The sequence below is a fragment of the Myotis lucifugus genome, unplaced genomic scaffold (assembly GCF_000147115.1).
Source record: "Myotis lucifugus unplaced genomic scaffold, Myoluc2.0 scaffold_195, whole genome shotgun sequence".
NCBI lineage: Eukaryota > Metazoa > Chordata > Mammalia > Chiroptera > Vespertilionidae > Myotis > Myotis lucifugus.
In genome coordinates, this window is record NW_005871243.1 from 2,478,667 (window position 1) to 2,490,367 (window position 11,701).

The window sequence follows — 11,701 nt, forward strand, 5'->3', positions numbered from 1 at the left end:
CATAGCCTTCGGCTACAATTGTGCTGGGAGGGCTTTGCCTTCCAAGCTGGGACTTGCACGTGGCTTTGCCACGAGAGGACCAGCACCCTCTCATTAGTCCGAGGCTTGAACCTGTCCAAACACTGTAGCCGCTCTCCACAGGCACAGTCGTTTGGGGACTTGAAAAACAACTGTGCAAGCTGAAACCTTGCAGGACAAACTTAATCATCAATGGGGAGAGTTCCTTACTTGGGTATGTAGGTGAGTTCCCTGAGAATATGGGACTCCAGGACAAATGGGGCAGTTGAGGCCTATATATAACATTCTGGACTAAGAGGAGGCCAGGGTCTGGGACTGCAGAGGAAGGTGGGCAGTTCACAGGTAGATGAGCGGGAGCAAGCATCTGGCACACCAGCGGGACACAGAGGGGAGCCCTTCTAGATTCTTCCCCATCTGCTACACTTAGGTCATATTTTGATGCTAAGGTGATGCTCCCTTTCTTTAGGCAGGTTTTTCTAGATGAATTCCTTGAAGCGTGGGGACAGTCTTAAAAAAACAGCTTAAAATAACCCATGTTTCCAAGAGGCATATTTTGGCAAACTCTGCTTCCCCTCACTGGCCACTCAGCCTCCCTGTGCTCCTCAGTTCTTTCGCCTGAAGATGGCATTGGCCTTGGAGATGGTTCTTGCTGGCTGTATCTCACATTGCATGACACGCCAGTGCATCCTAGTGGGGAAAGTGGTTCGTTGTTTTGCAGGCTGTGCCATGATTTTTAGCTTGAAAGATTCATAAACGATGCTCATAAATGAGTCACCCATGAAAGGCAGGCGACACAGAACCTAGCATCAGGCTTCAGAAATAGCCCAAGAAAATCTGGAAGGAAAAAATGTGTTTTTACAGGAGCCCTTGCCACCAATCACAAGTACTATACACACCAATACACACCACTATCAACTCCCTTTTACAAACCTTTCACACATCAGGAAGCATCTGGAAACTTTCAAGCTTCAAGGATTTAATGTATATAACAGATGGGATATGGGCTTTGGAACTCAACAGACCTATGATGGAACTCCAGCCTCATCGATGGGTGTTCTTTGAAAAATTTAGCCTGAGTCTGCACCTAAAATGGACCTCATTACCTCTACCTCATTGTCCTCAATTATAAAATCGGTTTAGTAATCCCTGTCTCCTAGGTTATTATGAATATTAAATGAGATAATTTCTGGGTTATTGCCAGGACAAGGTAAGGGCCTTCGGGGTCTGGCCCAGCACACATTAGGAGCATACACATTGCTCATTTTATTAATATCTCCATGTTCTCTTAGCAAAGCCAAAATCAAAGGAAGAAAGTGCCTAGAGCAGCGGTTCTCAACCTGTGGGTCGCAACCCCTTTGGCGGTCGAACGACCCTTTCACAGGGGTTGCCTAAGACCATCCTGCATATCAGATATTTACATTACGATTCATAACAGTAGCAACATTACAGTTACGAAGTAGCAATGAAAATAATTTTATGGTTGGGTCACAACATGAGGAACTGTATTTAAAGGGCCAGAAGGTTGAGAACCACTGGAGAGGTTTAAGGCATCAAGGACACATCAGTGGAGGGACATCTTCTTTCTTTGTGTGTGGCTTTATTTTGATTGATGAGGAAGAGCGAGAGCGAGAGAGAGAGAGAGAGAGAGATTTGTTGTTCTACTTATTTATGCATTCTTGTATGTGCCCTGATTGGGGATCAAACTCACAACTTTGGTGTATCAGGCAATACTCCAACCAACTGAGCTACCCAGCCAGGGCGAGAGCTACTCACCTTTCAAATACATTGTTCTCAGAGGAAGGGTTTAGGCCAGTGCTCTTCAAACATTTTGCCAGCATCCTCTCAACCCATTCACTGTTAGCACACAGCTGAGCAAAACATCACAGGTCTAGTGTCTATTTTTATAAACATGGATTTTTCTTTTTTAATTGGTTCATACATCATAAAATGAAACAGAGTTCTGCGTCAATAATTCAAGTGTTCACTTTTAGAGCTGTAAACGTTGAGAAACGTTGATCAGATAAGTTGGTGGGACTGAAGAGTGACGTCTCTTAACACTTGACCTCCTCGGGGACAGGTCAAAGTGCCCTCTATTGGAATCCTTGCAAAAGGAGTGTTCCCCCAGTCTCTGCTTCTTCGACACCTACACCAATATTTCAAATTGTTGCGAAGGCAACACACCAAGGCAAAGAGGGAAAGGATGATTGTGAAAGAGGCCTCAACCTAGTAGAGCAACACAGAAGTTGACGATCTAGAAAATGATTCCTTATCATTGTTCATATACACCCTGAAAAATTCTCCTAATTTTGTGCCTCTGAGCCAGGGCCGGGACTAGTGAAGTGAGAGACGCACTCACCTGGGGTACAAAATTGAAGGAAGCACCAAAAAAACCCCTCAGTAATCATGACACATAATGCTTGGATGAGATATTTGTAAAAATAAAAATTAATGCAAAAAAAATCCGTGGTGAACAAAACATCGAAATTTAAAATAAAAATCCCAGGACAGGCGGACCCCAGCTCGAAGTCCACAGGTGTCCCAAATGTAAGAGCTGGCGGCTGAGCCAAGATGGGTAACCATTCTCTTGCCCATACTGCCACCTGCTGCCGGAAGTGAGTAATTCTCGCTGTCTGGCCAACCGGGTGTCCTAGTGCCGTGTCCCCACACTCTTGCCTGCAGCCACCCACCTCAGGGACCTTGGGAACCTCTGGCCACCTACTTCCTGGTCGATGGCTGCGTGTGCTAAAAAGAGCCCACGGCTCAGTTTCTAGACCTAGATCTGAGTGTCAGCGTTGCCTCTTTGCTGGGCCTTCTTGAACTAGTCACATCACCCTTCTGAGCCTGAGTCTGCACCTAAAATGGACCTCATTACCTCTTCCCATAATTGAGCAATTACGTGAGACTCTTTCTGTGACAATGCCAAGCAGAAGTATGCTGCCTCAGCAGGCCCACCCACTACCATGGATCAAATCACACTGTCACCAATTTATTACCAAAGGCGAGACACTGCAAAAGACAACCACGCCGAACAAGGTGCTAGGGAAGTCCAGACAGTGGCCAGTGCCCTGGCCAGTGGGATAAGGAAGGCTTCCTGTAGGAGGTGTCACTAGAGCTGAGCCTACGGGACCGGAAGGGCCAGGTCAGGCCAAGAGCTGGCCAATAGCCTCTAGGGATCGCTAGGCCACGTCGGTTTTATCTCGGGAACATTCCAGGACATGAAGCAAGCATTAGAGTGGTGGTAGGAAGGCCAAGGCCCTTGTCATCAGCCCTGGGTTCAATCCTGGCTGTGCTACTTACGAGCTGTGTGACCACAGGAAGTCAGTTAACTTCCTTGAGCCTCAACGGCCTTCTCTAGGGGATGGGGATAATAAGACATCTTACCCTGGGTGGGTAAGATTAAATAAGATGACATACTTAAATCGCCTGCGATATGGTGGCTCAATGAGTGGCAGCTGCTTTTGTTAACTTGGAGACTTCTGTGAGGAGTGGGAAGAACAGGGACACAGCCGTCGGGCAACCCTGGCAATGGTCATATTTGGCTTCTGGAAACCCCCCCCCCCAGTGTGTTGGGCAAGGAGTGGGGTGCTGATCCCACCTTGGGCAGCCTCTGCTCCCGCCCACCCCCAGCAGGACTCAGCATATAAGTACACCCCAGAAAGGGAGTGTGGGGGTCTCCCTGCCCCGAGGTTGGGAGGGGATGCTGGAGTCCAACACGGATGGGGAAGCGGAGTTCAGAGAGAGGCCTGGGGATCTGAACGCTGGCTGCGACTTAGATGACACACTGGAGAGTGTTCATTCCCCACCTTGACAACAGATGCAAGAAAATGTCCTTGCTTTCCGGAAACACACTCAAATATCTGGGGGTAGGGAACATCACGCCTGCAATGTACTGCCCAATGGTTCAGAAAAAATAAAAGGGTAAAGAGAATAAGGGGAATGTTAATGTCTGGAGAATCGAATTGAAGGGCACACAGGAATGGTTGCAACTTTTCTGTATATAGGAAATGATACGAAAAATAAAAGTTATTAAAAAAAAAAAAAAGGCAGCAGCCGGCAGGGTTCTCTTCCTCCTCCCTCCCTGAAGCCCTTCTCTCCAGCATCCACTCACGTGTCCAGCCGCCTTCACACGCCCCCCCCCCCAGCACCCCGCACCCCGCACCCCGCACGGACGCAGCCACTCTCCAAAAGCTGCACCGACTTTATTTGCAAAAGGAGGCTCCAAGCACTGCAGGGCATCTGTGAGCAGGGGTCCGAGGCTGGAAGGCCCCCACAGCCCCCTGTGGCCCCCACGATCCCCCCCCACCCCCACCCCCGCCCCTCCTCGGGGTCCCCAGGCTACACGATGGCGAACTGGCAGATGTAGGGCAGCTTGTCGCGGCATCGCTTGTCGAACCACTTGCCGTTGGCGGCGCCGGCCAGGGTGGCGCAGTTCTCGGCCTTGCCCCCGTCGGGCTGCGCCGTGATCTCCGTCTCCCAGTTCTTGTAGGCGATGCGGCCGCCGGTCATGTCCACCCAGTCGCCCTCCGCCGCCATGTCGTTGAGGCCCAGCCAGATCTCGGCCTCGCTGCCCACGCTCTGCCGCAGGTACTCGAACATCGCGTCGTTCTCCGAGCCCGTCTGCGGGGTGCCCAGCGTGCCCCCGCGCGAGATGCAGTCCTCGCTGGCCTCGTGGAAGGTCTTGGCCTGGGCGAAGGCCAGAAAGCACTTCATGTGCACCTTGGTGCCCTTCAGGCAGACTGGGAGGGGAGAGAGGGCCGTCACCAGGGTCCCCGGTCCCGAGCCAGAGCGCCCACTGACCGTCCCCGCTATTATTCTGTGGCTGTGCCCTAGGCGTGACCCCCTGGGTTCATGCAGAAAACTAGACGAAGACAAAGCCTGAGAGCAGTGCTGGGCGGGCAATCAGCCCTTTGCTCCTGCGGCGCCCTCTGCTGGCAGCCCCTCTGTATCTCCCTCCTCCTCCTGGAAGGGTTCCAGTGAGTGCACTGCATGAATGTATGGAGGCTTCTGGGAGCAGGGCCCTGGCAAGGTCACCTCTGCCTCCCTGTGTCTGGCAGAGGCTGGCTGGCTGGGGACCTCACATGTGGTTGCAGATTGGGGGGGGGGGGTGAGGGGCAGATGCCAGGAGGAGGGTGCTCCCCTAACCCCTCAACTCTGGCTAGGTCAACAGAGCCGTATGCTTTGGGTGGGCTGCAGACAAGGTGATCTGCAGGTGGTGGTGGTGGAAAGGACAATGAGAGGGAGAAGGTCCCCAAGGAGGCCCAGAGACCGTGACCGCCTGGGACTCAGTGGAGAAGAGGGGCTCTTGGGATTCCCTTGTGCCTTGGACTTTGTGCAGGGAGGTCCCCACCATCTGCCCTCACCTCAGGGGACGGTGGCACCTGGGTTATCAGGACTTTGCACAAGCACAAAGCTTAGACCTTGGAGAGACCTTGGAGCTTTCCTGCACCTCTACCCCCACCCCGTCCACTTTACAGTGAGGAAATGAGGCCCAGGGTGGCACTGCGCTCATGCAGACACTGTGGCTGATCCAGCCAGCACCCCTTCCCGCTCCCCCCTCCTTGTCTGTCTCGGTGCAGGAATGAGCTACTTCCAGATTCTCTTGTTGTTTAAGCTACTCTTAGTTTTCTATTACTTGAAGCCTAAACATGGTAGACATTTCCTTCCTAGAGCCCCCCTTTCCCCACCAGCCAGGTTAAGCACGTTGTCCAGAGTCCTGTGTTTGTCCTCCCTTAGCAGAGATTTACGGAGTGTTGATATGTGGCAGGCACTGTGCTGGGCAGGGTGGTGGGAGAGACAAGGGCAACCAGAAGCAAACTTAGCTGCTGTGTTCCTGGGGCTCACAGTGAAGACATAAATCAACACATGAATATAACATTACAAATTGCCATAAATGAGATAAAGGAAAGAACATCATTCTGTGAAGCTTTTAACTGATTGAGAAGAGGGATTAGATACTTTGAGATGGTGTTGCTGGAGGTATTTATTACGTGGCTCTTGGCGGAACAGTTCAGGCTGCCAGAACAGCATGTGCAAAGGCCCTGTGGTAGAGGGACAGAGTGTGGCACAGCAGAGGGACAGAAGGATGGCAGTGTGGATGCTGGAAGAAAAGATCTGAGAGGGAGAGGATGTGTGAAAACTGCCCAGTGAAAAGGATTTGGAGGTTTCTGAGGAGGCAGCAGGGGAGGGGACTCAGCTGCTGGGTAGGAAATGGAGGCGGGGTTATAGCAATAGGCCCATTGCGTGGGTTTTCTGTGAAGAATGAGTCGATGGCCTGGCCGGTGTGGCTCAGTAGTTGAGTGTCGACCTATGAACCAGGAGGTCACTGGTTCAATTCTCGGTCAGGGCACATGCCTGGGTTGCAGGCTCGATCTCTAGTGTGGGGCGTGCAGGAGGCAGCCAATCAATGGTTCTGATCATTGATGTTTCTATCTGTCTCTTCCCTCTCCCTTCCTCTCTGAAATCAATAAAAACATATTAAAAAACAAAAAAGAGTGACAGTGTCAGCAAAGCTGCTGACACACAGGGGGTGAAGCCAACGCCCCCTACGGCTGCAGGGCCTGGCTGAGTGGAGGGTCTCCCAGGACTGGTTAGGGTGGTGCCACCTCTGCTCCACAGAGCGCTGCAGGGGTCCCGCTTCTGGTGGGTAATAATGGATTCTGTGGGAGAGCTTTTGTCTGTTGGGGACACACCAGGGGCCACACACCAGGGCCTCCGAGTACCGGCCTATGGGGCTGGCCTGAGGCCTCGGGCGCACTGCTGCCTGCCTGCCTGAGCCCTTCTCTCTGGCTCACTGCTGCCCAGAAAGGCCGCCGCCACACTCACCCGTCTGCAGGGCCTGCTGCTCCTTCAGCAGGGCCACCTCCTGGGCCAGGCTCTCCAGCTGGCTCTTGAGCTCCTCAAGCATCTTCGGGCTCACAACATCTAGGATGGAGTCAGGAGGGCGTGGAGATGATGATGAACATGGGAGGAAGGCAGTAAGGATCGGCAGGGCACGGGGAGGGGGGAGACTCTGTCTATCAACCATCAGGGACAAGGGGAAAGGACTCCCTCGACCTGACCTCTGGGTGTATGCTTTGTCTGTCTGCTGGTGACAGTGTAAGTATTTGCTCAGGATTTGCCTCTGCCAGGGGGACCTGTCATTTGCTCTTGCTGAGGTGAGACCTGTGTGGCGTTTGCTCAGGGACATTGCTGGGGTTCCTGTGGTGTTGGGATTGGCAGGGGCTGGGCTGGGGGTGCAGGCAGAGTCTTCCGTGACCCCCAACCATCCAGCCACCCTTCCAGTTCCGAAGAGAACGGAGCACAGGAAGCAGGGCCGGGGCCCTTGAGACTTCCCAGGCTCCCCTCTCCAGGCAGGAGGAATAAGACACAGATCCAGCCCGGGACCGAGTGTGGTGGCACAGGTAAGGGTGCGCGTGGCCTCGGGGGTCACAGGGATGCGCGTGACCTGGAGCATGAATTCAGTGCTCGGCCTCTCTGAATTCAGTTCTCTCATCTGTAAAATGGGAAGTAGCAGCCCCACCTGAGAGGACTCCGCAGAAAACTAGAGACTAGGAGAAATAAAGCGTGTGAACAGTGCTGGGCTTGCAGTCAGCCCTGTGAGCTGGGCAATGTTTCTACACCACCGCTTCACGGACAGCAAACCGAGGCCAGACTGAAGCAACTCGCCCAGTATCGCAGAGCCAGCAGCTGGCAGGGCTGCCCGAACCTAGGCCACATGGCTCCGAGCTTGACCTTCCCCACCTCTGACAGCACAGACTCCTAACGTGAGCCCCAGGCCCTGCAGGGAGCTGGTGAGCGAGAGGTCTTGCTCCGTGTGTGTAAGTTGAGAGCTCTGTGGGTGGACCCGTCTTCCTGAAATCCCAGGGACTTTAAGAAAGCTGTGCTCAGCTTGGGGTGGGGGTGGGAAAGGGCTTCCATGGTCCATTTGGCTGGGCCTGCATGAAGTCCACAGTCATGAGGGGTGAGGTCAGAGCCTCTGTCCATCCATACGATGCCTTGGCAGGGGAATGGCAGGAAACAAATGCAAGCAAAACCACCCTTGTGTGCACAGAAATTTGTGTTGCAACTTATGAGATATGAGGAAAATGACACCCAGATAAGTAAGGCCAAAAAGGGCGGGTTTGGGGCTGGGGAAGGAGCCTGGAGGGTTTGTGTGTGCCTCGCCCGGGGCTCTGCCTCAGCCCGTCTGCGGCAGCTCTGTCCCCGGTCACATGGCGCACCAGCACAGGGCACTACACAAGGGCACTCAGCTCGGGACACACAAGGGCACTCAGCTCAGGGGACACATGGGGGCGCGAATCCAGGCCTAAGCCTTGCCCTTGGCTGTGCTGGGTCAGACCACACACGGGGTGGGTGCCTTTCTGTAATGTGTGTGTGCAAGGCACGCTCCAGGGACTGGCCCACGAGAAGGTGCTAGCAGTGCTCCACCCGAGGAAGGTGTGGGAGGAGGGGTCCCTACCGCTCGGGGTGAGGAGTCAGGAGGCTCTCGCCCCAACGCTGTCTCTGAGGCTCAGAGTCCGGATGTGTGATTGAAATGGTTGTCCTCCAGCTTCTGAGCTAAGGACCTGTGACCCCTGTGAGGCCATCCTGCCGACCTGAGCTCCTGGGCCAGATGTGGCCACGTGGCCCCTGGAGTTCCCGCCGCCTGAGCCTCCCTGCGAGCCTCGCCTCTGGCTGACCGACCAGCTTTCCTTCCCCGAGATAATCACTGTCACTCTTATAAAGGCTTCCAGAAAAATTCTACACATGCACAAGTAAATAGGATTTTTCCTATAAATTCCTTTTTCAAAACAAAGGCCAGCACACCATCCATTCCATTTTGAACTTTTCTTTGCTCGCTTTATAAATGGAACCTTGGGATTATTTCCATTAGGTCGGCCCGTTCTGTCTGTCACCCCCTGTGGGTCTCTCTAATCCAGATGTACCTCTACGGACATACTCCACTATCCACGGCCACTGGCCACTGGCCACGGACGGAGGAGGCTCCGAGGGGGGCCTGAGGGCGCCCACGCGCCCCTCCCTGCTTCGTGTTTTCTGCGCTCTCGGACCTGGCGCGCCTGGAACTCTCCCCGCCTCTGAGCCCTGTGGGGGTGACAGCCCCGTCCATTGCCATGGCGCTTCACTGGTGTTGTCTCAACACAGCTCGAGGTGACTTCACTGCGGGCAAGGCTCCCAGGGCAGGCCTTGCCGCAGCCAAGGTGACCCAAAGACACCCCAAGCCCCAGGGGCGACAGAGGGAGAAAAAGCTGCTTCCGGTGTCCTGGTTTGAGTTTCAAGGCTGGGATACGCTATGGAACCAAGAATTAACTTATTCCTGCTCCCCTTCTGCATCAAGTATATCCTATGTGCCAGGCACTTTATAAGTTTTGTATCATCAGATCCTCATGACAACCCTTGGGGCAAAGGCCAGGACCTCACTTTAGAGCTGAGAAACCTGAGGTTCGGAGCTTGCAAAGCAGAGCCATTGGCTCTCTCCGGTGAGGGCCGAGCATCTCCAGACAGCTGAGCAAAAGGTTTGATTTCTTTAAAACATCGAGGGGGAGAGGAGTGGATGTCAGTTCTGATGATCTGGAAGGTTCTTTCCGACTGTGAGAGTCAGTTCTTTCTGGCAGCCGCCCCTGCTATGGCGAGCACTCCCAGGCCCCAGGGGGACTTCACTAACGTTCTCCGGACTCATCCAGAAGGAAAATGAGCCCAAGGACCCAGCGAAGGAGAGGGCGACCAGCTCCCTGGAAGATGGAGAGGTGCCCTCTCCCCCTCCTTACCTTTCTTGGCATTTGCAGCCTTCTTGACCTTGGGGGACGGTGGCTCGGCGGTGACCTGGGTCAGGAGGGAGAAGAGGCAGAGGAGCAGGTAGGCCCCCCAGAGCTCCATGCTGCTGCCGCCTGCAGTGTGCCTGGGTTGGAGAGCAGTGGCGCTGTGACCAGGGCTGCACGGCTTCAGCAGCTGCCGCGAGGACCTCTGTCCAGGAAACCCTCCCAGACTTGGCTGTGGGCGCACCCAAGCAAAACAAAACAGAACGCCTGCGAAGGGGGAAGGCTGGGAGCTGCAGAGCCTCGCCTCCCAGGGAACAGCCCCCGGCATCCCGGCCCTGCCTTCTAAAATATTTTCTAGGATTCTGAAAAACACATGCTAGTGTTCAGAGCTCACACCCAGGGCAGGTGCGGAGTCACGCCCTTCCCTGGAATTCGCTCAGAGAGGCTTCCCAACAGCAACAGGAGGGAAGTCCTGTCATCTCCCCATTTTACAGTCGCAGAAACTGAGGCTCAGGAGGTTGAAGGACTTCCCCAAGCTGCTCAGATGTTGGGAGCAGCACCAGTATTTAAACTAAGCAGGGCGGTTCCAGAACAGTGACGCTGCATTAGGGATGTTCGTTAGCATGAAGTGCTTAAGGAAGAGGGGAACGTGCCAGCAGAACCAGCTTGGATTTGGGTCCAAGGGCTAAAGTCAGGGGTTTGAGCATCAAAATGGCAGCTCACAGAGGCCGCCTGCAATGCGGAGAATCTGTGGATTTCATCCTCCCGTGTGAAGGATCGCTGTGCCGGCACCATCCCCCAGGCCTCTCCAGCCGAGGGGCAGCAGGCAGGGTAGCTTCGGCCAGGAGATGACCTGGGGCTAATGTTCATGAGTGACCCACCCTCAGGGAAATGTCCCTGCACTAACGCACCCCTCCTCCCCCCCTTTTTATACCAATTTTCCTGCACAAAGAATGATCTTCCTAACCAAGCCCAGAGGCAGGAAAATCAGGAGAGAGCCCTAAAAGGCCCATTTTCGCTTTCAAGTTCCTGTTGTTTTTTTCCTCCAAACTGTTGGAAGTCTGAGTTATAGAAAACACCCTCTGGCCACCCCACCCACGTCAGCCCAAACAGCATGAAAACTTCTGGCCCAACATCGCCCCGCCCCCGCCCCCGCCCCCGCCCCCACCCCCACCCCCGCTCTGCACAGATGTTTCCTCTCAGCTCCGCTGGGCTGGCCCCAGTCAGAGCGCAGCGGCCCGGGAGACACAGAACTTCCCACGCTCTCCTCACAGGTGAGAGTGTCCAGGGTGCGAATCGCCAAGAGCATTGCAAGGGCAGTCTCAGCCCGAGTCATAACCACCGACAGGGCCTGCAGCCTTGGCCTCGTGACCCTCCCGAGGGAAGTCCTCCGTTGCAGGCCTCGCTGGCCTGGTGGTCAGCCCTTGATTCAACAAGGGTTGCCTCTGCTCTGTCCCTGGCCTTGCGATGAGGTCTTCCAGTGAGGCTGTGCCTCTGGCGGTGAACGTCACTGCTTCTCAGTCCAATCGTTCTGTCGCCCACTTCCTCCAGGAGGCTCTGGTGAAAGTGTCTCCTGAAGGGACCTTGTTAAAAACAGTGCTCTGATGTATTTCAAAATGGCCCCTTTGTCCCTCCTCCGGCACGAGGGGAGTATTTCTCCAAAACTCACTGTGGGAACCAGGCCGAGCTCCTGGAGATAAAACACACAGAAGTGTGGGGCCCCTGATGCCCAGGTTCCCCTTCCCCTGGAGCTTTTAACTCACGGAGCTGCTCACAGGTGTGGCTCAGGTTTCCCTTCCTGCTTATGGCCCCAGAGGTTTCAGGCCCAGTGTGAGTCTCTGATTTGCCTGTTGGTCTCTCCAATTTGGGGAGCAGAGGTTTGCCCTGTGACCTCACTTCTCTCACAGATTGAAGAAGGGTTGTTGCCT

At 54.3% G+C, this 11,701-nt stretch overlaps 1 protein-coding gene and 1 long non-coding RNA gene across 3 annotated transcripts; both read right to left on the reverse strand.

Moving 5' to 3' along the window:
• Window positions 1-1,914: 1,914 nt before the first annotated feature.
• LOC111827626 lies at window positions 1,915-4,091 on the reverse strand. The gene is made up of 2 exons (XR_002831259.1): window positions 3,822-4,091; window positions 1,915-2,241 (listed from the first exon to the last, which is right to left on the reverse strand). It is a non-coding gene; the product is annotated as an uncharacterized LOC111827626 (long non-coding RNA).
• A 218-nt stretch (window positions 4,092-4,309) lies between these two features.
• Window positions 4,310-10,290, reverse strand: CLEC3B (C-type lectin domain family 3 member B). Of its 2 annotated transcripts, none has more exons than XM_006097126.3 (3): window positions 9,783-10,107; window positions 6,841-6,939; window positions 4,310-4,754 (listed from the first exon to the last, which is right to left on the reverse strand). In XM_006097126.3, exons 1-3 carry the CDS (start codon window positions 10,099-10,101, stop codon window positions 4,354-4,356), a joined length of 819 nt encoding a protein of 272 aa, XP_006097188.1. In that variant the 5' UTR covers window positions 10,102-10,107; the 3' UTR covers window positions 4,310-4,353. The 2 variants fall into 2 exon arrangements, with proteins under 2 accessions (XP_006097188.1, XP_014318447.1); XM_014462961.2 differs by lacking the exon at window positions 4,310-4,754 and adding an exon at window positions 4,761-6,115 and having other exon boundaries at window positions 9,783-10,290.
• Between the last annotated feature and the right edge of the window lie 1,411 nt (window positions 10,291-11,701).

Coding starts and splice junctions, on each gene's coding strand:
- CLEC3B (XM_006097126.3), bottom strand. CDS start 10,101: ATGCCGGGGGCTGTTCCCTGGGAGGCGAGGCTCTGCAGCTCCCAGCCT. Junction 6,940..9,782: donor GGCTGCAAATGCCAAGAAAG/GTAAGGAGGGGG, acceptor ACTCCATCCTAG/ATGTTGTGAGCCCGAAGATG. Junction 4,755..6,840: donor GCAGCAGGCCCTGCAGACGG/GTGAGTGTGGCG, acceptor CTCCCCTCCCAG/TCTGCCTGAAGGGCACCAAG.